The following is a 26,191-nucleotide window of genomic DNA, read 5'->3' as shown; positions in this document are numbered from 1 at the left end:
AAGTCTGTAACTGAGATTAGGGTTGAAATAAACTGGAAAAAAAGAAAGGCAGATACTGGAAAAAGGCCCCAAGTGAATCCCACAGTTCATTTACCTTAAAGTAGTGGTTCTAGTGGTTTTCAGCTAGATGGGACTCTACCCCAATCATTGGACATTTGACAACGTCTGAAGACATTTTTGGTCGTCACAACTGGGGAGAAGAGTGACTGGCATCTACTAAGTAGTGACCAGGGAGAGTGCTAAACATCCTCTGATGCACAGGACTGCTCCTTATTACAAAGAATTAGAAGGCCAAAATGTCAATAGTGCCACCACTGAGAAACCTTGCTTTATTTGACAGAGAGAGAGAGAGAGAGAGAGAGAGAGAGAGAACACAAGCAGGGGGAGTGGCAGGCAGAGAGAGGGGGAGAAGCAGACTCCCATGGAGCAGGGAGCCCGATATGGGACTATCCCTGGACCCTGGGATCATGACAGAGCCAAAGGCAGACACTTAACAGACTGAGCCACACAGGCGCCCTGAGAAACCTTGTTTTAAATGTTGTTCTGAAATATCACCTTTAATTTAAAATTTAGGATGTTGCTTAAACTCAGCTATTTTACAGCAAAGAATTGGGGAAAGTTTATTCCATAGTAGAAAAATCTGTGATCATCAATATGATGGTCCAAGTCTTAGTCAACAATACCATTTTGTAAGCTTAAATCACATCACAAATAAAGGGATGTGTTTTGCAAAGAGCTCTGTAGAAATAAAATGACTCATAGCAAATATTTCCCCTAATTTAAAATTTGTTTTAACACAAAAAATTTGGCGGAATTTACTAAGTAGAAGGAGATAAAAAGATACAAATAAATAGTGAGTAGAGATGAGGAGGATCCCACTCCTGGCCATGCAATTAGAGAAACTCTTGCACAGGTCCATGAAGAGATATGTAAGAGGATAAAATATCGCAAAATTATTTGTGATGGTTGAAGTGTTGGATACAGTGAGGCATCCATCACTGGACTATTCTCTCACAGTAAGGAGCAGCGAACTAGATATACACAACATAGATCTTTTTTTTTAAGATTTTATTCATTTATTCATGAGAGACACAGAAGGAGAGAGAGGCAGAGACACAAGCAGAGGGAGAAGCAAGTCCCACGCAGGGAGCCCAATGTGGGACTTGATTCCAAGACTCCAGGGTCACGCCCTGGGCCGAAGGCAGGCACCAAACCGCTAAGCCACCAGGCGTCCCTAATCTTTAAAACACAGTGCTGAATGGGGGGGGGGGGGGGCGGGGGAGTAAGGAACAGAAAGAAACCTCCAGCAGGATACTATTGATTGAAATTAAAAATACATGCCCCCAAAACAATGTCTCATGCTTTCAAGAGCAATCACAAATAGAATGATTTGCGAATCTTAAGTCATTACACAAGCTTTACAGTTGAACTCTTAGGAATTAGACACCACTGCCACCTGGTGGTAGCAATTCAAAATTGAGGCATAATTCAGGTTGGTTTTTCGGGTTTGTTTTCTTAAGGATTCCGCTTGCTCCAAATCTTTTTTTTTTTTTTTAATTTTTTTTTTTTTAGTTTATTTATGATAGTCACAGAGAGAGAGAGAGAGGCAGAGACACAGGCAGAGGGAGAAGCAGGCTCCATGCACCGGGAGCCTGACGTGGGATTCGATCCTGGATCTCCAGGATCGCGCCCTGGGCCAAAGGCAGGCGCTAAACCACTGCGCCACCCAGGGATCCCTTTTTTTTTTTTTTTTTTAATTTTCCAAATCTTTGCCAATACTTGATATTGCCTATCTTTCTTGTTTTAGCCATCTTGGCGAGTGTGTGGTGATCTCACAACATAGCTTTTTAAAAAAATTTTATTGAAGTATAGTTGACACACAATGTTACATCGTCTTCAGGTGGGCAACATCGTGATTAGACAACTCTCTATATCATGCTTTACTTACACGTATAGCTACCGTCTGTCATCATATCATGCTATTACAATACCATTGACCATATTCCATATGCTATGCCTTTTTAAAAAGTTTTTTTATTTTTTAAAAAAGATTTTATTTATTTATCCATGAGAGACACACACAGAGAGAGAGGCAGAGACACAGGCAGAGGGAGAAGCAGGCTCCCTGCAGGGAGCCGAACGTGGGACTCGATCCCGGATCTCCAGGATTACGCCCTGGGCCAAAGGCGGCACTAAACCCCTGAGCCACCCAGGCTGCCCTTAAAGTTTGTTTTAGAGTAAACTCTACGCCCAACATGAGGCACAAACTCATAACCCCAAGGTCAAGACTCACGTGCTCTACCAACTGAGCCAGCCAGGCACCCTCTAGGCTACACCTTTTGTCCATATGACTTATTCATTCCGTAACTGACAAGTCTCCCACTTCACCCATGTTGTCCATCCCCACCTCTCTCTCTCCTGTGGTAACCATCAGTTTGTTCTCTGTACTTAGGAATCTATTTCAATTAAGGTTTTCCAAAGATTCATTTATATACTATGAAATGCACAGACGTTAAATGTTTAACTCAGGGATGCATGGGTGGTTCAGTCGGTTAAGCATCTGCCTTCAACTCAGGTCATGATCACAGGGTCATGGGATCCAGCCCCTTGTTGGGCTTGCTGCTCAACAGGGACCCTGTTTCTCCCTCTCCCCCCTGCTCTTGCTCTCTCTCTCTCTCTCTCTCTCTCTCTCAAGTAAATAAAAAAATCTTTTAAAAAATAAATGTTGGGATGCCTGGGTGGCTCAGCAGTTGGGTGCCTGCCTTCGGCTCAGGTCGTGGTCCCGGGATCTGAGATCGAGTCTAGCATCAGGCTCCCTGCACGGAGCCTGCTTCTCCCTCTGCCTGTGTCTCTGCCTCTCTCTCTCAGTCTGTGTCTTTCATGAATAAATAAATAAATCTTTAAAAAAATAAAATAAAAAATGTTTAACACATTAATTTTGGCAATTGTGTACATCAGTGCAATTATCACTCTAAACAAAATATAGAACACTTCCATTGCTCTAGAAAGTTTTCTCAATTCTTTCCTACACCTTACCAGATCAACCACTGATCTGTTTCTGCCACTATAAATAAGCTTTGCCTGGGGATCCCTGGGTGGCGCAGCGGTTTGGCGCCTGCCTTTGGCCCAGGGCGTGATCCTGGAGACCCGGGATCGAATCCCACGTCAGGCTCCCGGTGCATGGAGCCTGCTTCTCCCTCTGCCTGTGTCTCTGCCTCTCTCTCTCTCTCTCTCTCTCTCTCTCTCTCTCTCTGTGACTATCATAAATAAAAATTAAAAAATAAAATCTTTAATAAGCTTTGCCTGTTATAGAACTTCATGTACACGGAATTATACAGTGCTCTACCCACATCTCCTTGGCAATCACTGTTCCTCCCCATACCTGCATTTCCATCCACAATCCCTGTAATCCTTTGGCTGCAGGCTTTCTCTGGATGCTCAGAGACATGAGAGAGGCAGCCCCTTAGTGCCAGGGAGTTAAGGGCTCTAGCATTCTCAACCAGTGACTGATGGGAGTTGGGAGATGTACACCCCAGCTCCCTCATAACTAAAAAAAGGATTCCACACAGGGTCTCATCCATCCTGGTGGGACTGAGGCCTGGTTTCCCACAATGATAATCTCAGTAATATACACTATCAGTTCTCTTCTCTCCCTGCTTCACTGACTCCTCCACCAGGGCTTCCTGGTATCACCTCCTGGAAAACTACTTGGAATTTAATATCTCAGGGTCTGCTTCTGAGTGAGTCCAACGTAAGTTAGCTATACACTCTTCTGGAAAATTCCTATTTTCTGCTTAAGTTGGCAAAAATCTGTTTCTGCTGCTTGCAAGTCGTGGACCCTATTTGAATTAATAGTGGTTCTGGAGTGGTGTGATATTGCACTTGGCCATAAGAACCTATAGCTTTAATTTTTTTAATTTAAATTCAATTTAGTTAACATATACTGTATTATTAGTTTCAGGGGTAGAATTTAGTAATTCATCAGTTGCATATAACATCCAATGCTAATTATATCAGGTGCCCTCTTTTTTTTTCAGGTGCCCTCTTTAATGCCCATCACCCAGTTACCCCTTGCCCCAACCCACCTCCCCTCCAGCAACCCTCAGTTTGATTCCTATAGCTAAGAGTTTCTTATGCCTCCTTCTCTGTTTTCACTTTATTTTATTTTTCCTTCCCTTCCCCTATGCTCATCTGTTTTGTTTCTTAAATCCCACATATGAGTGAAATCATATGGTTTTTGCCTTTCTCTGACCAACTTATTTCACTTAACATAATAGTCTTTTTTCTAAAGACCATCAGAGCTCTTAAATGGGACATAGAGGGTCTCATGAGCCTTTGTTTCTCATATATAAGCTCAGAACACGAGTTCTGAGCTATGCCTGTGAATGGAATTCCTTGGATGGTTGATGACCAGAGAAAACCAGGTCTCCTGTGATCTTAAGCCATTCCTAGAGTGAAGACTAACCTAAAAATTCTTCCTGGCTGATGATAATCAAGCTGGAATTCCAAACACTGAGAGAGAAGGCAGGTACTGACTGAGTCACTATCTGTGAGTCCTGCTGATGGGCTTGGGACAGCTTTTAGACTAACGCACCACATCTAGGTCTTGGGAGATGCTGAGTTCTTGGGGGCCCCGACAGATGGATCAAGAACCAGAAAAATGTGATTCTTGGAATAGAATGCCATATGGGCACAGCATAGAGTGGTCAGTTACTGGATCCTCTGGGCCAACTGGAGCCTAGCCTGGTCCTCAGCTCTCTGAAGCCCTTGAGCCCAGCTGACAGAATCTGGAACTGGGTTCCTTGCTATCCTGAGGTTGCAACCAGTCCTGGATATATTCACATAGTCAACACACATGTGCCAGGCGCTGCACAGAGCACAGGGGATATGGGGTAAAATGGACACTCTCCCATTCTTCTCTGTAAGGAAATCATAGGACACATAATCATAGTCACATAAGCAAGAAAGAGGACCATGGGACATTACACGTGCTGTTGAGGTAGATGTCTGTACAGAGGAGGTGCCCAAACTGAGGAAGGCTGAGCACCCAGGAAGAGAGCCCAAAGGAGGTGGTAGAGGGCATGCCAGCAGACGTGGTGTATGAGCAGACCTGGAGGAATAAGAGCCTGGTGGGTGGCTCTATAGAGTTCAAGGTTAAGTGGCTAGAGATGAAGTTAGGACAAAGGCCCAGTTATGGAAGAATGTGTATGCCATGCCAATGAATTTGGTTTTATTCTTTAAGTCAATAGAGTTTAAATAACATTAATTGAATGGACTAATAATAATTAAATAATATTTATTTAAGCAGTGGATCATGTGGTTATTTTTGCGTCTCAGAAAGATTGCTCTGGAAGAAGTATGGAGGATAAGTTAGAGGATGTGAGACCAGAAGCAGGGAGATAATATGACTAATGAAGCCAAGAGGTCATAGAGGCCAAACTAAAACAATGGTAAAGGAAATGTGGAGGAGGTGATAGATAAGAGAGAGGGGGAAGAGGTGAAATCAATAAGAATGAAGAAGTCAGGGTGAGTTCAGGGGGATGCCCAGGTCTGCGTAGGGCATCTGGATGATAGTGGCGCTGTCCACCTGGATGGAGGCATGGGGAGGTAGGGCATCTCTGGGTGGAGAGCAGATAGCAAATTGACTTTTGGACGTACTGCCATATGTCCATGGCATATCTCTATCACCATTTCTATTACTGCCCTGACCCCGGCTTTTATAAATACCTTTATAAATTTATAAGTGCTCAGTGTCCATGTGTCCATTCCATCTCCCCATTACTTGTGAATTGCAAGTGTCTTGAGCATAGGGATTCATGTATCCCTCATCTCTATATCCCAGGACCTGGCACAATGACTTGTGACCAACAGTAGGTGCTTAATAAGGGTCCATTGAATAGTAGGGTGACTGCTCCCACAGAGGAATGACTTCAGTCTGTCGCCATCACTGAGTCCTCCTTGGAGTCAGATCCCAAACACGTAGATGAAGTCTCCCTTTAAAGGAGTAGAGGGTTCTGTATGTTGGTAAATTGAACACCAATAAAAAATAAATTTATTTTTAAAAATTAAAAAATAACAAAAATTATTATTTTTATTTTTATTTATGATAGTCACAGAGAGAGAGAGAGAGAGGCAGGGACACAGGCAGAGGGAGAAGCAGGCCCCATGCACCAGGAGCCCGATGCAGGACTCGATCCCGGGTCTCCAGGATCGCGCCCTGGGCCAAAGGCAGGTGCCAAACCGCTGAGCCACCCAGGGATCCCAAAAAAAATAAATTAAAGGAGTAGAGGGGTGACCTTTTCTTTCCCTGCCATTATGTGAGGGCCCTGCAGTTTGGACCAGTCACAATGGGAAGTGGCCAGACCTAGGACATGGAGTCAGGTGGCTGAGAAGCCCCAGGACGGGACAGGCTCTGGACCTGGATCTGTCCAGACCAGGCCTCCTGGAAGTGGGTGCCCACACCTGGGCTGCTCATTGCAGGTAGACAGGCAGGTGGGGGCACTTGAGGTTGGAGGAGGGTGGAGCAGGACTTGGGCTGGGGGCCCTGGAAAGATGGTGCAGGAACAGGCTGGCTGTGTTGGCCATGCCATCTGGCAAGCCCAAGACCTGCTTGAGTTCAGTTCATCCACCTTAAACCAAACAAAGCCATTGTTTCCTCCACCCATCAGCGGGCCCCATGACTCAGATCTAATGGATCCTGCATCCTCATCATCAAGGAGGGGCTGTATTTCTCGGGTATCAGTCCAAGGCTTAGCAAGAAGTGTGAAGGCTGCTGGGCGAGGCTGGGAAGTGTTGGCTTAGCCAGCACGTACGTCCCAGCCCTCACTCCACCCTGGGCCAACACAGGGAGGAACTACCAGCATCCCTGCCAGAGCCAAGTTTTAGGGAATCTCTGTCTTTATTGTACTGATATTAGCATTTGCGTAGATGCTTACGGCTTTTAGTGCTTGACCTCTGCTCTGCTTCCAGGAATCTGCACTCAAGCTGCTTCCTTGGCATCACAGTGTCTGCACACATCTCACCTCACACTCTCCTCTTTAGGGTCCTCGCAATTGCCCTGGGAATCAGGCTGGTGATGGTACATGTCAGGGGGCCCATTTCCCAGATGTGAGAGCATTACAAGTCCAAGAGAAGCAGGGATGTACTCAAGTTCACCCAATGAATTGGTCTGGGCTGGGAGCTGAGTTTGAGCTGGCCCTCTCCTCCTGCCACTCACTTCCATGTCCAATCTACTCTAACCACAATGAACTCCTTGGTATTTACTTCCTGAGCATACCAAGCTTGCTTCTGTCCCAGGGCCTTGGCCCTGTGGTTCCTCCTTTTGGTGAACTCTTCCCCTAGATCTCTGGAGGACTCACTCCTTCTTGCTTACATGATTCAACAGCTACATAGGAAGCAGAATCTATATACTCAGAGGGAAGGCAAACAAGGTCACACAGTCTGCTTCTGGATTCCACTGCTGGAACGTGGGATGTGGGGTGGGAAGCAGTGATCTGATCTCCCCGGTGGTTCCGGACTCACCGCATGCCCCTCTCCATTTAGCGACCTCACTTTAGCTGCCTTGGCCTCTCTGTTTTCTGGAAGTGCCAAGCTTCTTCTTGCCTCTGGGCCCTCACACATTGTTTCCTGTATCTGCAACACTGTTCCACTTTGCTACAGCCTGACCCAGGCACTCACCCCTTGGCCTTCTCTGACTTCCCAGATGGAAGGTCATTCTTGGATCCTCCCAAAGCAGAGTGTGTCTCATTTGTAGGACTTATTCTGATGGTGATGATATAGCTCTGCTGCTCATTTGGTACCAGTCACCCACTTAATGGCAAGCTGCTTGAGGGCAAGAATTGTGTCTGACTTATTCTCTGCTATGTCCAACACATGGAGCTTAACTGCTTATTAAAACCCAGTTAAGGGACACCTGGATGGCTCAGCGGTTAAGTGTCTGCCTTCCGCTTAGGGCGTGATCCCGGAGTCTCAGGATTGAGTCCCACATCGGGGTCCCCACAGGAAGCCTGCTTCTCCCTCTGCCTATGTCTCTGTCTCTCTCTGTGTCGCTTGTGAATAAATAAATAAAACCTTAAAAAATAAAATAATAAAATAGAATAAAATGCAGTTGAGTGAATGAATGGATTCTGGATAAATACATGAGGTATATTTGGGTACACTGACATTTATAGGGGGTGCTGTCCAATAGCAGTTGGATATAGGAGTCAGGCTCGTATTTTGGTGGAAGGACAGATTTGAAGTTTGTCACTATGAGTGAATCTAGGAGGTGTTTGTCTAAAGAAAGAGACTTTGGGCAGGGAGGATAGCAGGTGGGCCCAGGGCCCACAGGCTGCCCTTGATTTTACTCTGAAGTTTAGAGGATGCAGAATTCAAGCTTCCTGGTCCCTTGAAGAAGCTAGAAGTATCAGCAGACATTTCTGCCACATTAATAAAGGCCTAAGGTCCAAAAACAAGGGAGGTGATGAACTCATCTGTTTTCCCCTGTCCCCTTCTCACTCTAACCTGGATCACAGGCAGACAAACCTGTGGGCAGACCAGATGAGAAATGCAGAGGTCCAAGAACTTCATCAGGCAGAAAGGTGGGGGAAGGCAAAGGGCTGGACCTGCTTAGCCTGGAGATGTTCACCTGGGACTCATGCAGGTATGCAGGTGCAGGAGGCTAGAGACAGAGCTGGGAACCATCTTGGGAGTCTTGGGGAAATGGATCTCTTGTGTGAGGAAGAACTCAGTTCAAAGCCATTCAATAATGAAACTGGTAGATAGTGAGCTCCGCATCCCTAAAGGTTGAATGACTTTGTGGTGGGGCTGCTGTAGGAAGGTGTGAGAAGTGGTAGACAGGACCTAGGTGACCTTTAAATTTACCTCCCCACCCTTTATGAAATGTTTTTGCTCTAGGGCAGGAAGTCATTATTAAATATTTGTTCTGCGTGGCTAAGCAATGGAGGGATAGCTGCCACCTGCCTTAGAGGCATCTGTGGGCCTGTGTGTTTCCTGAGGAGGGGCAGGAGGTGAGTCATAGATCTGAGGCTGGGCTTGGCTACAGGCCTGGGCCTCCATCAGTTTGTAGGGGTGACTGTCTGGCTAGCTCCCTGAAGCCCCCAAAGGGTCTATTCTCAAATAAGAATCTTTCCCATTAACTAATTTATCCTTTGTTGTTGTTGTTGTTGAGATTTTACTTATTTATTTGAGAGAGTGAGTGAGAGAGAGGGCATACATAAGCTTGGAGGAGTGGCAGAGGCAGAGGGAGAAGCAGAACCCCAGCTGAGCAGGGAGCCCAACTTGGGGCTCGATCCCAGGACCCTGAGAACATGACCTGCGAGCTTAACCGACTGAGCCACCCAGGCACCCCGATTCATTTAATTTTCTTACAACTTACCTATAGGCTTGAAATCTTTCAAAATAAAAATAATTTTTAAAACATTGAAACTTAGATGTATGTATTTTAGAGACTCAGTGTCTGTAGTTTTAAATTCTTCCCAGGGAAATGGAGTCTGTAAATGGAGCTAAAAAACACTGATCTAAATTAATCAGAGAAATGCATATATAAATAAAATTTTATTACTCTGTTTATAAATCAGAAAGTCTTTGAAAGCAGATAACCAAATATCTGATATACATCGTATAAGTATGGGGGAGTTTTAGGTACTGATTTTTCTTGAAAAGAATCTTGTCTGTATTTAGCCCATTAAAACACAAAAGGCACATGATACATGCAAAGCATGAGGGCATCTTTTTTTTTTTTTTTTTTTTTTTTTTTTAGAGAGAGAGAGAGAGAGCATGGGGTGGGGGGCGGTCAGAGGGAAAAGGAGAGAGAAACTCAAGCAGGCTCCATATCCACCATGGAGCCCAACATGGGGGCTTGAGCTCATGATCCTGAGATCAAGACCTGAGCTAAAACCAAGAGTTGGATGCCTAACTGACTGAGCCACCCAGGAGCGTGGAAGTCACCGTTATGTTTTATTTTACCTTCCCCCCTTCTCCTCCCCATATCAATTGTGCCCTTTCATAGTAAGGGGGAAAAAAGACATGAAAAGAACCATTTATTTATTTACTTATTTATTCATGAGAGACGCACAGAGAGAGGCAGAGACATAGGCAGAGAGAGAAGCAGGCTCCCCAAGGAGCAGGGAACCCGATGTGGGACTCGATCCTTGAACTCCGGGATCACGCCGAGCCGAAGGCAGATGCTCAACCACTGAGCCACCCAGGTATCCTGAAAAGAACCATTTCTATTTATATTTACACCTCACTTCATCCTCTGCAAAATGTTTTCTCATCCGCTGTCCCCACTGTCCTCTTTACAGCAGCCTCAGGAGGGAGACAGAGTCAGAACTGCCATCTCTATGTTGTGCATGGGTAAACTGACACCTAGTTAAGGAGAATGTCTTTTTGACAGTCACAAAGTTGTTTGGTGAAGGCACTTGCAAAGTCACCCATGGCTCCAGCCCCTTTCTCTGCCTTCCGCCCCCTTTCAGTTGCTGCTTTTCTTTTTGTTTCTCTTTCCTTCTGATCTGCCTGTCTCTCCTTTCTGTCTTTTTGACTTGGTTTCTCTTTTTCTACTTCAATTTCCCTCTCCCTCTTGCTCCAGCCCTCAGATTGGTGGCAGCTCTGTAGGTTGTCCAAACTTCTCCTCACTCTGGAAATATGCCAGCCCCATGGGCACAGCCTCAGGCCACCACAAGCTTAGCATCTCTGGTGCCATGGTGCAGATATTAACTTGATGCCACTCCCGGCCTCTCCATCTGGCCCTAGATAAGATAAGAGTGAGGATCAGCCTTATAAACAGGCCTCAATCATTGCCCTGCCCCAGACCCCTGCTAGCTTGGACCACATCAGCCCAGGATCAGCATGGCTGTCCGCCTGTGGGTGGTCGCCCTGGCCATGGCCACCCTCCTCATTGTGGACAGAGGTGAGTGGACAGAGCCTGGATTCTCTGTGACTTGGTGTTGGTAGATAAGCTTGTGTTGGGGGCAGAGGCAGAGTCTGGTGCATCCTGTGACGGCTTGGTTTTCTGCATAGAACTTCTTTCTGTACCTCTCCATTGTGGTGGGACCTGGGTTCAAATCCTGACTCTGGCCCAGAATTACAAAAGCCCCTTTCCTCTTGGGGCCTCTGTTTTTCCAGCTATGGAATAGGAAGTCCATCTAGCTCACTAAGAGTACCTTGCTGGGCAGCCCGGGTGGCTCAGCGGTTTAGCGCCACCTTCAGCCCAGGGCCTGATCCTGGAGACCCGGGATCGAGTCCCACGTTGGGCTCCCTGCATGGAGCCTGCTTCTCTCTCTGCCTGTGTCTCTGCCTCTGTGTGTGTGTGTGTGTGTGTGTGTGTCTCATGAATAAATAAATAAATATCTTAAAAAAAAGAGTACCTTGCTACTCACTAGAGTACCTTGCTACTCTAAGCAACTACTTGGTGAGAGATCTGGGAAGCAGCAGGGAGCAGGCCTGTCTCAGGAGAGACAGGTAAATCTGCGGGCTGCAAGGTAGTAGGTGCTGAAGGAAGCCTGGCCTTGGTCCTCTGAGGTCCTATCTGCTGTGACAGGCTATGCTTGTGGGATGGACAGCAGCTGTGTGAGGAGCGGTAGCCTTTGTCCCAGGCTGGACACATGCTGGAGTAGGGCCTCCTTAGGGCCTGGATCACCTCTGTGGTCTCACATCTACTGTGTATCAGTCATTGTTCTGGGCCCTTAAGACATATCAGTGAGCAAACATAAAGAGAACTACCTTGATGGAGCTTCAATCCAATGGAGTAGGATGGAAGGGAATAGACAATAAGATAGGTACAATGTTAGAAGGTTATAGAGGCTAAAGAAGAAATATTGGGCAGGGTGAAGAGGGGGCTGCAGTGCTAAATCAGGGGGTTCTCTCCTAGAACAATGCTTGAAGCGGGGAAGGGAGTGAGCCGTGTGGATATCTGGGAGGAGAGGGTTTTGGACAGAGGGGACGGACAGTACAAAGGCCTTGAGGTAGGAGGACGGCTGGAGTGTTTGAGGTATGGCAAGGAGACCAGTGTGGCAGGAAGGGAATGAGACGCAGGGTGCAGAGCAACGGGAGAAGAGATGATAGAGGCAACTGGGAACCATACTGAGTAATGTAAGGCCAATATGAGAACTTGGCTTTCCCTCTGAATGAAATGGGAGACACTGAAGTGTTTTGAGCAGAGTTGTGTTAAAAGGATCACTCCAGTTGCTATGCTGAGAACAGACTAAAGGGCGAAGCAGGGAGACTACTTAGGACCCCCTCTGGACAGCTACTGACCTTATGGTCCACTCTCATTTCCCTGAGGACATAGTCCTAGGGGCTAGGGCAACAGAACATGGGTCTGGGGGCTCTGGCCCAGCATAGCCTGCTTACTCCCAGCTTGGCATCCATTCCCTTAGCAGTTTTCCTATTGGGAACACTGAAGAGGCCTATCCTGAAGAGTCCTTGTGCCCGTTTCAGATTCCTGCCTGGCCTGAGGACAGGGGTCAAGGGCAGCCTGAGAGTAAATGCAACCTGTTCCCACATCCTCCAGGAAAAAGTTCTGATACCACAGGCTTCTGAACTCCTCCTCCCAACAATGCACGTTAGTTGGTCAGTTCCTGAACACCCACTCTGTGGGGGGCATTGCTGCATGGGGGCAGAAATATAGGAACCCCAAGGAACTCAGGTCCGTAGGGAGGCAAGAGTGACCCAGTGAGTGGGACAGTATGTGGTGATATGAAAGAAGATGCTATGATGGTCCCCAAAATACATGTTGAAATCCTAATCCCCAAGGTGATGGTATTGGGAGAGGACTAGGTCAGTCATGAGGGTACAGCCCTCATGAATGCGATTAGTGCCCTTACAAAAGAGACCCCGGAGAGTTCCCTTGCTCCTTCTACCATGTGAGGACACAGTGAGAAGGCACGAGCTATGAACTGGGAAGAGGGCCCTCACCAGATGCCAAATCTGTCAGTGCCATGACTTTAGACTTCCCAGCTTCTAAAACTGTGAGAAATGTTTATAAGATCCCCAGTTTATAGTATTTTGTTATAGCAGCCCCAATGGACAAAAACTGGAGCCTAAATCTGGGTCTGCTCAGGAAACCCTAGGGGACATCAGAGAAGGCTTCATGGGGAAGTAGCATCTAAATCTTGAAATGAAGATAAAATCAGTAGAAGGGGGAGAAGGACACTTCAGGTAGAGAGACACAGTACAGGCTGAAGCAGAGTCTGTCCTGGAAGAGCTGAGAGGCATAGGAACATGGGGAGATGTACTAGGAAGTAAGTCCAGGAGCAAGTTTGTTATGAGCTCATGCAGGGCCCTAATAGGATGAAGTAGCTCAGTTATCACAAAGAGCCACGGAAGGCCTTTACATTTTTTTAGTGCTTTTTGTCTTTTAAAAAATATTTTATTTATTTATTTATTTATTTATTTATTTATTTATTTATTTATTTATTTATTTATTTATTTATTCATGAGAGACAGAGAGAGAGGCAGAGACATAAGCAGAGGGAGAAGCAGGCTCCTGCAGAGAGCCTGATGCAGAATTCGATCCCAGGACCCCGGGATCATGACCTGAGCTGAAGACAGACACTCAACCACTGAGCCACCCAGGTGCCCCTTTTTAGTGCTCTTTCATCCCCTAACAGTCATGTACCACTAAATAAACAAATCTTATCACTCAATGAGTCATACTCAATGAATTTTGACAGTGCACGTACCCATGTAACCCAAACCTCTATCAAGATAAAAAAACATTTCTGGGGTGCCTGGCTGGCTCAGTCAGTAGAACATGCAACTCTTGATCTCAGGATTGTGAGTTTGAGCCCCATGTTGGGTGTGGAGCCTAGTTACAATAAAAATTAAAAAAACAAAGAACAAAAAATGTTTCCTATACCCCAGAAACTTCCCTCATGCTGGTCAGTCTCTTCCATTTCCCTACTCTTGAGGCAATCACTGCTTTTTTTCCTACCGTAAATGAGTTTGGTCTGTTCTAGAATGTCACATAGAAAGTTGTATTTATCCCCAAGCTGTTCTTGACCTTGGCCTACGGTGCCTTTCATAATAGCGTGTAGCCTTGTGTCTGGCTTCTTCTGCTCAGCGTGTTTTGAGATCCAGCCATGTTGCTGGATAGATCAGTTGTTTGCTTGTTTTATTGCTGAGGTGCATCCCAGTGTACATATATCATAGTTTACCCATTCTGTTGAAGGATATTTGGATAATTTCTCGTTTCTAGTTTCGTAATCATGGGTTTTGAGCATGCGGTGACAAGGTTGGGTTTGCATCTTAATGCCTCAGTGCCAAGCTTAGATAGCCTATCAGAGGTCACTTCATCTCAATTCCCTTCTCCCTCTCTACCTTGGAAATCTCTTATAATAGCAACCCCAGGAAAAGCTAAAACTGCAGCAGTAGGCACACCTCCAGTGAGGGAGAACTATTTCTGGAGACAGTTCCTTCATTGAAGCAGTTTCCACGGAGAAAATTCTGGAACACAAACTTGCCTCCTGCAGCCTCCTTGCAAGAATGGGCTCTGCCCTGTGAGGTTGAGAAGACCTTGGCCCCTTGAACAGCCCTTAAGAGACTTCAGGAAGCATCCTGCCCTTCTCCCATTTACATCGACACTTTTCCTTCCACCTGTGGCATTAGATGTGGCTCTGTTCCTCATCCACCTGTCATATTCATCAGTCACGTCAGTTTGTTCACATCCTGTGAGCAGGGGCACCTAGACTTGGAAGAGCTGAAATGCACAACTGTGTATATGAAAAGAACCAGGCTAGGGAGTGACAGATCTGTGTGCAATCCCAGCTCAGCCCTTAACAAACCGTATGGTTTTAACTTCTGAGCCTTTTTCAGACTCAGGTTCGCATGCGGTGTCTTGGGGTGTGCTCATGGGATACACACACAAAGATGGGGAAAGTTGTGATGCAGTACAACAGAAGCCTCCAATGACCCTACTGGGAGCTTTGGATCTGGGGTGACCTTTCAGAACTGTTTAATAGAGATGAAGGATTCTGGTCATTGTATCAATATCCACTTGTCATTGGATATGGCCTGTTCCTGGGTAGGGGATGCAACCATGGGTGAGGCATTCTGTTCTCTAAGAGTAATTTCTAAGAAAGGACTTGCTGTGAGTGGCTAATACTCCTGGCACCTGAGGAAATGAGCACCTTGGTTCTACCTGAGGGCGGGATGTGTGTAGCAGATGGCAGCATCCACCACTGCCCCCTTGCTTTCCCAGTACAGAACAGTGAGAGAGCTGTGAAGAGTATTTAAGATCATGTATTCTCAATGTTTGGCCCACAGTAACTGAGTTATTTTGATAATCATATGGGCCATAACAATCCCAGTGGAATCAGGCTGGACTGTCACCTCCCTAACTCTAGATCTTCTGTCTCTGTTCTAGCAACCCAAGGTCACAACAGCTTTCTGGGATTCCCCACCGTCTGGTGACTCAATACATTTCCTTAAGGAATTCCAGACTGGGTGGTAGCTGGAACAGGTTTCCTTTTTTTTTTTTTTTTCTGGAACAGGTTTCCTAAAGCAGTCCTCAGACCCCAGACCAGTTGCCTAGAGCCATCATCACCTCACTCTTCCATTTTTGCCTTTCAGAAGTGCCAGTGTCTGCGGTAAAGGTCATTTCCCCAAGAATGGTAAGGCAGCTGTTTCTAGTTTTGGCCCTGGGCTGCTGTCCTGGCCTTCCTTCTGCATCCATGCTAAGAAACCAGCATTTGTCTTATGCTTCTACTCAAATAACTCTGATGGCTTCAAAGTGGCTAGTGTAGCCTCCTGAGACTGCATGCTCCCTAGGTTAAGCCTTCCATACTGAGTTGGCCAAGCGCCTTCACCAAGGTCTCAAACTTGGTTTCCAGGACCTTGAGACCTGTCCCAACCTGGTTTCCAATATTCCTGCCAGCAGCAAGATCCCCTGCCCAGGCTGAGCAGGACTGAGTGCACTTTCTGCTTTGTGTAGTGAAGAGGGACAGGCCATGGGGTTCAGGCCAGAGGTACCCTGGCCCCCTGATGTGGTCTAGCCTCCCCCAACCACACCCCATCGTCCATCCAACCCTTTACTCTGAAGGAAAGACACCAAGTCTGAACCCCTGATTCCACTTTGGTCCTGGGTCTGATATCCCCAAGGCAGTGGGGCTGGCCTCTTTGAGAGGCCAACCTTCACCTAGGTGAACAAGGAGGCTCAAAGCCACCTTCCCATCCAGCAGCTGCCACATCTGCACTGTCAGCCCATCAGACCCAAACCTATTATTGTCCCAGATGATACATGGTTTCAATTAACCGTACATTAAAAGAATACTATTATTCATTTACAGTGTTTACAGAGGAGGAAACTGAGGTTCTGAGAGTGGAGATAGCTCTCACAACTTCACACAGCTCATCAGCACAGAAGTCAGGCTCTTGGTCTCATGACCACCACCCCACACTGCCTCTCTCACCCCATCCTGTCCCACTCTTCGATCCCAGTCCTGACCTGGGGCCTGCCCTGAAACTCTCTCAGACTAGCCTCATTTAAGTCTCAAGCCCTGTCTCATTTCTCCAACCATCCCACACCAGGGGCCCAATGGGTCATGTTGGCCAGTGTGAGTGGAGGAGCTCTCACAATGGAGGGGCCCCCTGGGAATCCTGGGTGGTTCTGTCTCCTGGAGTCCTCACAGAGACCAGCAAGAGAAGTTCTAGTTAGACCCTCTGAAGAGCGTGTGAACCCACCCCCAGAAGCTTGAGGGCATAAACTCATTCGATAGACATAAACACAGACATATACTTGGATGCCCACAGACCTGTGTTCAGCAGATGTGTGTACAGAGCCACAGCCATATGCCTAGTACTATACACACACCTAAGCAAACATGTTGAGATGCCCTGAATGGTTAGTTTCATGCCTGTTGGACCAACACTGGGGCCTTCTTGAATCTGGCTCTTCCCTGGAGCCCCTGACTCCAAGCAAAGTCCCTGGGTCCCTTCTCGCTGCCTCTGAATCACTGCGTGCCCTTCACCCTTTCCTCTCTTTCACAGCCCATCTGTGAGCACATGGGGGAGTCTCCAGTCTGTGCCCAGACATCCAACCCAGTCTGTGGCACTGATGGCGTCACATATGACAATGAATGCCAGGTCTGCTTGACTCGGATGTAAGTCTACCCTACACCTTCCCCTCAGCTTGCTTGGGGGGGCCTTATCTCTGGTGCATTCCAAGTGTAAAGAGAGCAAAACTTGATCTGCCTTATTTATACCCTTGGCCTGAGAAGAGTCGTCTGACATTGCCCCTAACAGAATCAGCCCAAGTCTATTTCAGAGAAGGCACATGGTTCCAAGTATAAGGCCTCAGCTAGTAAGGGAGTGGGGGGTGGGTTGCAGAAACCCCAGGTTCTTCCCCTTATTCTGCCTCTGACTAGGTGACTTCATTTGTTCATTTATTCCTCCAGCCAACAATTATTTATTGAGCATCTACGATATGCTGGGCACTGGGGATATAAGAGGGCGTAAGCCAAACAGCATCTCTGCCTTCCAGGGCATATGGTAGTCTAAGGAGGAAGGCAAGCTAATGGTCAGCCAACTGTAGCATAGATTGCTCAAGGCTCAGGTGGGTGCACCCAGAATATTGTGAGTGCAAGGCAAGGACAAGGGCAGGGAAGACTTTCCAGCTTAGCTCTGAAAAATAAGTTGAAACTAGCTTGGTAAAGGAAAGACCAAGGAAAGGTAATTCCAAGTAGTGAGAGGAGTTTGGAAAGGTCTGGAAGGGAAAGAAAAGTTTGGATTTGAGAAAATATAAGAAATTGGATATGCTGGAGTATAAAGTTTAAAGGAGGGTAGAGAGAGGCAAGAAATGAGTCTTGAGAGGTGAAAAGGACCAGAACAAGATGTTGGTATGTCTCATCACCTAATTGATCTCCTTTCTTCGTTCATAAAACCCTTGAGGGGACGCCTGGGTGCTCAGCAGTTGAGCATCTGCCTTCAGCTCAGGGTATGATCCCAGTTCAGGGGTCAAGTCCTGCATTGGGCTCCCTGTGACAAGCCTGTTTCTCTCTCTGCCTATATCTCTGCCTCTCTCTCTGTGTCTCTCATGAATAAATAAATCAAATCTTTTTAAAAAAACAAAAACCCTTGAAGTGGGCCAGAGCTAAGTGAGATCATGGAGAGAAGACAGTCTTCAGAAGCCACAGCATTCTGGACAGAGAGGCAGGAGAGCAGCAAGACTTTCCTAACTGAGCTGGGGGTCAGTGGGGATCTAGATGGTTTGTGGAGGGCAATGAGGTCTGTGGACGGCTGAGCCTTTGGGGTAGCCTGATTGAGGTGTGGCTAGAGTTCAAGACAGAGTCGGGGCTGGAGACAGATTCAGCAGCCATCAGACAACATTCCAGATGTCCTGCAGAAGGGTGTGCAAGAGGGAAAAGCTGTAGAACGATGTGCACAGGGACCCCCCCGACCTGCCCTAGGCCTACACTGAGTGGGGAGAAGTGGGGAGGGTTCAGCAGGGTGTCTGGATAGACTGGACCAGGCAGGGTCCCTTGAAGGGTTTGTTCCAGTACCTGATGAGATGGGCCTCATATCTGCCTCCTGTGATCCTAGGAAAACCAAACACGACATCCAGATCGTGAAGGATGGCAAATGCGGACCCTCATCGCAGCCTCTTAAGCCATGAAGCCTTGGTCTAGAGAACAGTGGTGGGAGTGGAGGATGTGACATGAATAAAAGATCCAGCCCAACTCAGCCAAGTGAGCCAGTGTCTTTGGGGACTCTGGGGAAGTGGTTGGTGGTGGTGGGCATTTGCCCTGACTTCCCTATACTTAATCTGATGTCTTCTCCATCACCCCAGTGCTCCTCAATCCGGTCACATTTCCCTAGAGGTCCCAGGTCTCTTCTGCTTCTTCAAGAAGTCAGCCTCTGTCCCCAGTGGGCATATCTGCCCCAGCCTGCTTGTCACTAAGGTCAAGAACCTAGGTGACATCTGTACCGTCTGCCATTGCCAGAGAGCTGCACCCAGCCTTTGGGAAAGTCCTACACCCTTCATGACCTTCCCCCTGGGCTGCACCAGCACCCCAAGTTTTAAACACATGTGGATACTGCTGTGGCTGATATTTAGGTAGTATGCACAGTATATCTGAATTACTTGTTAAAATACTGACGTAGGTCTGTAACCCCAAGACTTTGAGTGTCCCACCGCACCTTGGCCACCCATAGCAGGATGACTTCCAGACCCTGTTCTGTCCTTTTGGTCACCATCCATTCTGCTAATGTTGGCACTGGACACAACCCCAGGCACACGTGTACCTATACAATATCCTACAAAAATACACAGCACCCAGAAATCCCACCACAGAGACCCCAGCCTAACCCTAACCTTAACCCTAACCCTAACCCCTAACTGGTCCATGTCAAATATACCCTCTTTGGCCAAAGCTAACAGGAGCCACTTGATAATGATGGCAGAAAAGAGTGTAGACATTGTTTCCTCTAGCCAGTAGAAGCAGTATCACATGGACTGATTCCTGCTTTAGGGTGGGCAGACAGAACAGGATATGTGCTGTGGGAAAACACTATAAAGCCAGGGCAGAGAAGGCAAGAATCAGTGTTCCCCAGACACTTGAAATGGGGATGTGGCCCTGAATTGCTGTTAACAGATTTGCAAGTGGCAGGGACTGAAAGGTCATCTATGGGCCCTGATACTTACTGCTACTGGTAACAGAAACTTTTGCCCCTCTGCTGCATAGGATGCAGTGTTAAATTTGGCTGTGAGAAACCCAAATGTCAAAATAGCAGTGGCTTATACAGTTAATTTCTCTCACACATAGACCTATGCAGTACGCTAACTTCATGCTCCTTATGTATTGTTACTCTGCCATCATCAGTTTTCCCTTCAATGTACAAGACAGCTGCTCTAACTCCCGCCAAGTCTACATTCCAGTCCACAGAGAGGTAAAGAAGGACACCCTACTGCCTCTGATGATGCTTCCCATAAGATGTACATACCTGTTCTCCTGTTGCCTAAAATGTAGTCTGCATGCCCAGCACAGAGAGACTGGAAAAAAACTGTTATGATTGGCCATGTGCTAAGCTGAAAATCAGTTCACTTATTATTGGAGGAGTGACTATTGGTGATGTCTAAGCCTCTGCCCTAAGTGGGAAGCCCCTCTTATACTCAGGTGGCATAGCTTCTTGGCCAAGCTTCCTGTTGGTGACCCTCTGCTCCCAGGCTTCCATGCACATGAGGAGGAATTCCAAAGATTGCGCCTGCACAATATGCCAGGCACCAGGCACCATACTGAAAGAATGACCTAATCCCTCACTTTGCAGATGTGAAAACTTGGCCCTGTCACTGGAAATGTAACTGCAGGCTCCTAAAGGCCCTATCTATGGCATGTGATCCTGCTGCCCTAGCCATTATTATCAGCCAAAAAATTCTTCTCCAGGATTTTTTGAATCAGAAGGAAGGAAACAGGTAGTTCCTCTTTGGTAGTGAAGCTGTAAAATGTGTGAAGTGGGGACTGCTGACAGCCATGTTTCCTACTTTGTGGAAGAAGCAGGATTAAGAGAATGATGCCAGCATGCAAAGAAAGAGATGCAGAGAGTGATTCCAGGTTGTGTTTGAACTCCTGAAGCCCAACTGCCCTTGAACATCCCCCCAAAGCTACATTGGATAACTTGACATCCTGCCAATAAATTTATTTCATTCTTTCTTTTTTAAGATTTTATTTGAGAGAGAGAGTGAGGGAGGGAGAGAATAGAACCCAAGGGAGCAACAGAGGGAGAGGGAAAAACAGACTCCCTGCTGAGCAGGAAGCCCAATGTGATGCAGGTGGGGCTTGATCACAGGACCCTGAGATCATGATCCAAGTCAAAGGCAGATGTTTAACTGACTGAGCCACCTAGGCACCTTTTTCTTTCTTTTCTTTTCTTTTCTTTTCTCTTCTTTTCTTTTCTTTTCTTTTCTTTTCTTTTCTTTTCTTTTCTTTCTTTCTTTCTTTCTTTTTTCTTTCTTTTCTTTTCTTTTCTTTTCTTTTCTTTTCTTTTCTTTTCTTTTCTTTTCTTTCTTTCTTTCTTTCTTTTTTCTTTTCTTTTCTTTTCTTTTCTTTTCTTTTTTTAAAGATTTATTTATTTAGGGATGCCTGGATGGCTCAGTGGTTGAGCGTCTGCCTTCGGCTTAGGGTGTGATCCCAGGATCCAGGATCGAATTCCACATTGGGGTCCCTCTGAGGAGTCTGCTTCTCCCTCTACCTAATTTCTCTGACTCTCTCCATCTCTCATGAATAAATAAATAAATCTTAAAAAAAATATATTTATTTATTTTAGAGAGAGCGCACATGAGCTGGTGGCAGGGGGAGCAGAGGGAGAGAGAATCTCAAGCAGATTCCCTGCTGAGCCCAGAGCCCCATGTGGGGCTCGATTTCACATCAAGATCAGGATCTGAGCAGAAGCCAAGAGTGGGATGCTTAACCACCTGAGCCACCCAGGCACCCAAAAAAATTTTCTATTTCAACAATCTCTTTGGAATTTAGTTTCTGGTACTTTCAACTAAAAGAGTCCTGACTACCAGAGGAAGAAGGGCTCCTCAGAGAAGGTAACCTTTACGCTGTTAAAGGAGAAGTAGAAATTGTTTAAACAGACAATGCGTGGGAGAATTCTTTCAGCTGTGAGACTGAAGGATGTTTATAGGATCACAGAGCCCCACTGGTTCCCCTTGTAGTAGGACTGACCATGTCCCGGGAGAGTGGGCAACAAGGAGTGTTCTTTCCCTGTTCACAGGCAGAGATACCCTGTGGATGTACAGATCAGTGTGGGTGGGACTTGTGCACAGGCCCTAGTAACTACCCCATACATGTACCCAATAGCCCATGCCCTAGGGCCTCTCTTCATCCTTAAATCAAACAATGGCTGTTGATGCTGTAAATTCCAGTACTGATGAAGGGTAGCTGTGTGTATTTCACTGTGGATGTGTGCATTCAACATTCATTCATTCTCCAAATATTTATTGAGCACCTATTATAAATAGGCAATGTGCTTGAAATATGCTGTTAACAAGACAAAGATGCCCCTTAACCCAAGAAATTTAGAGTCGAGGGTTACAGGTAAATATTAATCAAACAATCCCACAAATAAATCATGGTTTATCATGCTATTTATCATAAAAAAAAGTTATGGCAAATTGTGAAAGGGTATCACCTGGGGGTTTGATAGGTTCTCTGATAGCAGATGAGGTTTTGCCATGGAAGAGACATTTGAGTTAAGTTCAAGGGATGAACAGGAATTACCCAGGAAAGGGGTGGGGTGCGGGTTGGGGAAGGATGGTGAGGAGCTGTCCAAACAGAGGAATAGTATATGCAAAACCCCCAGGCAGGATAAGGCACAGAGCATATGGAAGACCAGAGTGCCTAACAGCAGACAGCAAATAGGACAGTGGTCTGGGATGAAAGGGAGAATGCTTAGGGTAGGGACTTTGACTTTTATCTTAAGAGGACTGACATGCCGAGATCTGCGCTTTATGACAGCTCTGGTTGCTCGGTAGAGACACTGCTCTGCAGAAGGCCAGAGAGGAAGTGGCCACTAACGAGGGAGAGAGAGAGAAAAGAAGAGAGATGAGAGTGAGCAAGCGAGCCCATGCTGTTGCGAGGCAGTATAGTGGAGATTAAGGGTGTGGGTTCTCAATCAAACCATCTAGCTTTATATCTCGGCTTTGTCAATTATGACCTTGAAAAATTACCCAAGCTCTCTGCTTCCTCGGCGTTAACATGGGGACAGTATCTGTCTACCTCCCAGAATGAGGATAAATGACTAAGACACCTGAAGAACTCAGAACAGTACCTGGCACACATTCTCATTACATGTGTTGGCACAACAGGCACACAGTTACCATATAAGAACTATTAGATTAACACTGAACTGCTGAAGTGGGAAGTGGGCTGGGCTGGGCTGAGTCTCATCCACTTGTCCACCCCTGTCCTAGGTCCCACCCGTGCATTCCTACATCCCTGGGGCTTCAATGACTCTCTCTGCCAAATAAGGTTGGCCTGAGAGTGGCCTGTTGGAAGCCTGGTTCCTAGGCACTGTGTGAAAAAAATGGGGTGACAGCAGCTGACCCAGTTGAGTCATACAGGGCCACTCCTGATTTTAACAAATTACAGCTAAAACAGGAGGCTTTTGCATCTCATATTTCATCCAAAAAAAGTTAAGCATTCTTTTGCTTGCTGACATGTAGATAAACTGCTTTTAAAAAGAAATAACAGTTGGGGAGGGGGGATAGGCCACAAAACTAAAAGGAACAGCCTTGAAGGAAACATTGACCTCAGAAGGGGTATGATCAATAGAAATATCGTTGAGGAACTCCTTAGAAGTTTATCGTTGCCTTCATCACCTGCCTCACCATGGTTCTTCTCCCTGTCCCCTTAAGCCATATTTGTGACCTGGTTTTAAGCAGAGATTCAGTCAACACCAGGTTCTAACCTTCTAAAGATTTACTTAAGTACAAGGAAGTCCATGCATCAATACAAGCCCCACCCCAGGAATGGGCCTCTGAGATCTCATGGCCTGTGGCTGGGTGGTGAGGTCTGTAAACCAACAACCCAGACATCTGTTCCGGAATTCGGTTACAAATCAAGAAATATTTGGACTACTCCGTGTGTCAAACACCTGTTCTGACCCACTCCCACCATTCCTGACTAGATGTAACTTCCTGGTGATTCTGGGTTACATCTACTGGCTATAGAATCACAAGGGCAAAAAGGCCTCATGAATCTGAGGACCGGGGGGCTATAAACCCAGAATTACTCCAACACAAATGAGAGGTTCTGCCAACCCAAGGGAAGTACCCAAAGGTCGAAAGAGCTGGGAAGACTTGGCAGGGGAGGTCCTCTCCAGACAAGGTAGGCTGCTGGACAGCGCAGCCACACAGAGAAACAATGAGAAAACAGACAGGGGCTCTACTTAGGACTGCAGACAACACTTGTTCATCAAGAACAGGGGTAGGTTCAGGAAAACTGGCAAGTGGCCAATTGTCCCCGGCAGCCCTGGTGAAATCAGGTCACTTCTGTCCCAGAGAGGGCAGAGCTGGTGGAACTGTTCTTCAGGGCGGCCCAGCCTCTCTCCACCTCACCTCACTCAGCCAGAGCCAAGTTTGTGGACTGCAGCCGCTCTGTCTCCTGGCAGATGTTCTGCTCCACCGTGTCACACTCAGCCAGGAATGCCTAAAACATGAATGCAGGGCAGTGAGGGACCATCCAGGACTAGCCATTCCCGGCCCATACAAAGCTCTTGCTCAGCCATTATGGGGAACCCCTGGGTGAAGGATTTAAAACAGGCTATAGAGGAATGGAGCCAGCCTGGGCTCCCAGATAAGGGGAGGGAGGCAGAGGCCAGTGTAGGAGCAGGGTTTCTGACAACAATCCTCCAGAGGGGTGGTGAGGACAGGAAGCCTTGCCACTGTACTGCACAATTTCAGGGAACATGAATAGTGCCTCCTGAAATTGTATCATATGGCAGCTATAACTGCTCTCCAACAATCTTCCTCCCCAATTAATTTAAAATTCAAATACAATTACAGGGACATGAAAGGAGCTCTTCTCTTAGATTCTGGGCTCATGAAATAACCACCAAAAAATGTCCATACCACACATCACACTTTTGCCCTACCCTACTCTGAACAGATAAACACACATATTAAACTTTGAATGCTTGATCACACAGCTCACCTGAACCCTTTTCACCAAACCCTTCCTTTTCAGTCTACTGTCTTTGAAATTTTCCGGCAGAATCTGTGGAAGAATAAATTGACACATAAATAATCTCAGTAAGAATGACATAACAACATGATGAAATACCCACAGTACACCAAATGCATCATAAGTCACCAACATGAACGAGACTTGCAATTTCAGGAATGATTTCCTCCCTTGATCTGTATTCCACATGGCCCTTCCCATGGCTCTCACCCCTATAAAAGCTCCCTTTGCTCTCAGTGTCTGGGCCATGGAAACTGATCTGTACCATGGACTTTGTCCTTTCTCTCCTTTCTGTGTACAGATACTATGTCCTGGCCATGCCATGAGCTCACTGTGCTTCTTCTTTACAACCTCCCTCACTCCCCAAGAATCCTATGCAGAGTAATTCACCCTCAAAAATGAGGCATCTAGCTGGAAATATCATTACCATCTTTCTGTAAAAGGGATCATGGAGTTGATGATTCCCAATAGTCTCACAAGAGACTGAGTCTGGCTGAATTCTTTACAGATAATCAACCCAATGGAATCACCAGTCATATGAGTATCATGAAGCTTTCTGTTTCTCTGGCGATAAAATCACAGTCCTTTTGGGTTCCAACTTTGTGAGGATTAGATGCTTTTAGGAAATATAAAAATGACAAAAGCCCTACGTTGGTGGATGTGACTGCTTAAAAATCAGGAACTATCTTGTCTTTCTGTGTATCTACCAAGGACTGAGCAGTGTCTCGCACACAGCAGGTGCTCAATATCCTCAGACAGTAAGAGTGCTTTACTGAAAGAGTGAAACTCACTGAAAAAGAGTCAAAGGAGGGCAGCCCAGGTGGCTCAGCGGCTTAGCACTGCCTTTGGCCCAGGGTGTGATCCTGGAGACCTGGGATCGGGTCCCACATCGGGTTCCCTGCATGGAGCCTGCTTCTCCCTCTGCCTGTGTCTCTGCCTCTCTCTCTCTCTCTCTCTCTCTGTGTGTGTCTCTCATGAATAAATAAATAAAATCTTAAAAAAAAAAGAGTCAAAGGAAACTAGTTCTTCTCAGCTGAATATTTACTTACCAGTGTGTCAATCTCTTCCAAGATCTTCATAAATTGCTCGATTGTGGCTTTTACTCTCCTATCAAGTTTGCAGAGAGCTTCAGCTTGCAAATCCTTGGCCAGAAAACCCTGTACAGGAATAATGCATTCTTGCAAGGGTTCCTTGAGGCTGACAGAAAACTTCATGCCAAGGCACTGATGAAGTGGTTTGAAAATAGCAATGACAATCACACTTATAAGGGCTGCCCGGGTGGCTCAGCGGTTTAGCGCTGCCTTCAGCCCAGGGCATGATCCTAGAGACCCGGGATCGAGTCCCACATCGGGCTCCCTGCATGGAGTCTGCTTCTCCCTCTGCCTGTGTCTCTGCCTCTCTCTCTCTCTGCGTCTCTCATGAATAAATAAATAAAATCTTTAAAAAAAATATACACAATAACACTTATAAAAGCACTTAGTATGTGTCAGACTTAAACTACATCATTAAAA

General features: G+C 46.5%; 2 protein-coding genes across 5 annotated transcripts in view; one reads left to right on the top strand and one right to left on the bottom strand.

The window, feature by feature from the left end:
• BAG1 (BAG cochaperone 1) overlaps positions 1-26,191 on the bottom strand; it is a 45,431-nt gene that overhangs the window by 12,566 nt on the left and 6,674 nt on the right. The window contains exons 5-8 of one of the 4 annotated variants that reach the window (XM_055302169.1): positions 25,730-25,837; positions 24,651-24,713; positions 24,056-24,146; positions 10,040-10,213 (exon numbers count right to left, since the gene is read on the bottom strand). In XM_055302169.1, coding sequence (XP_055158144.1) covers positions 24,057-24,146; positions 24,651-24,713; positions 25,730-25,837 — 261 coding nt within the window. In that variant the 3' untranslated portion in view covers positions 10,040-10,213; position 24,056. The other 3 variants (XM_055302172.1, XM_055302170.1, XM_055302173.1) reach the window with 3 other exon arrangements.
• SPINK4 (serine peptidase inhibitor Kazal type 4) lies at positions 10,758-21,775 on the top strand. The gene is made up of 4 exons (XM_055302174.1): positions 10,758-10,909; positions 15,571-15,611; positions 16,987-17,099; positions 18,538-21,775. Exons 1-4 carry the CDS (start codon positions 10,849-10,851, stop codon positions 18,608-18,610), a joined length of 288 nt encoding a protein of 95 aa, XP_055158149.1. The 5' UTR covers positions 10,758-10,848; the 3' UTR covers positions 18,611-21,775.

This window comes from Nyctereutes procyonoides, unplaced genomic scaffold (genome assembly GCF_905146905.1).
Source record: "Nyctereutes procyonoides isolate TBG_1078 unplaced genomic scaffold, NYPRO_anot_genome, whole genome shotgun sequence".
In the NCBI taxonomy this organism is placed as follows: Eukaryota; Metazoa; Chordata; class Mammalia; order Carnivora; family Canidae; genus Nyctereutes; species Nyctereutes procyonoides.
This window is presented reverse-complemented; position numbering and strand designations above follow the sequence as displayed.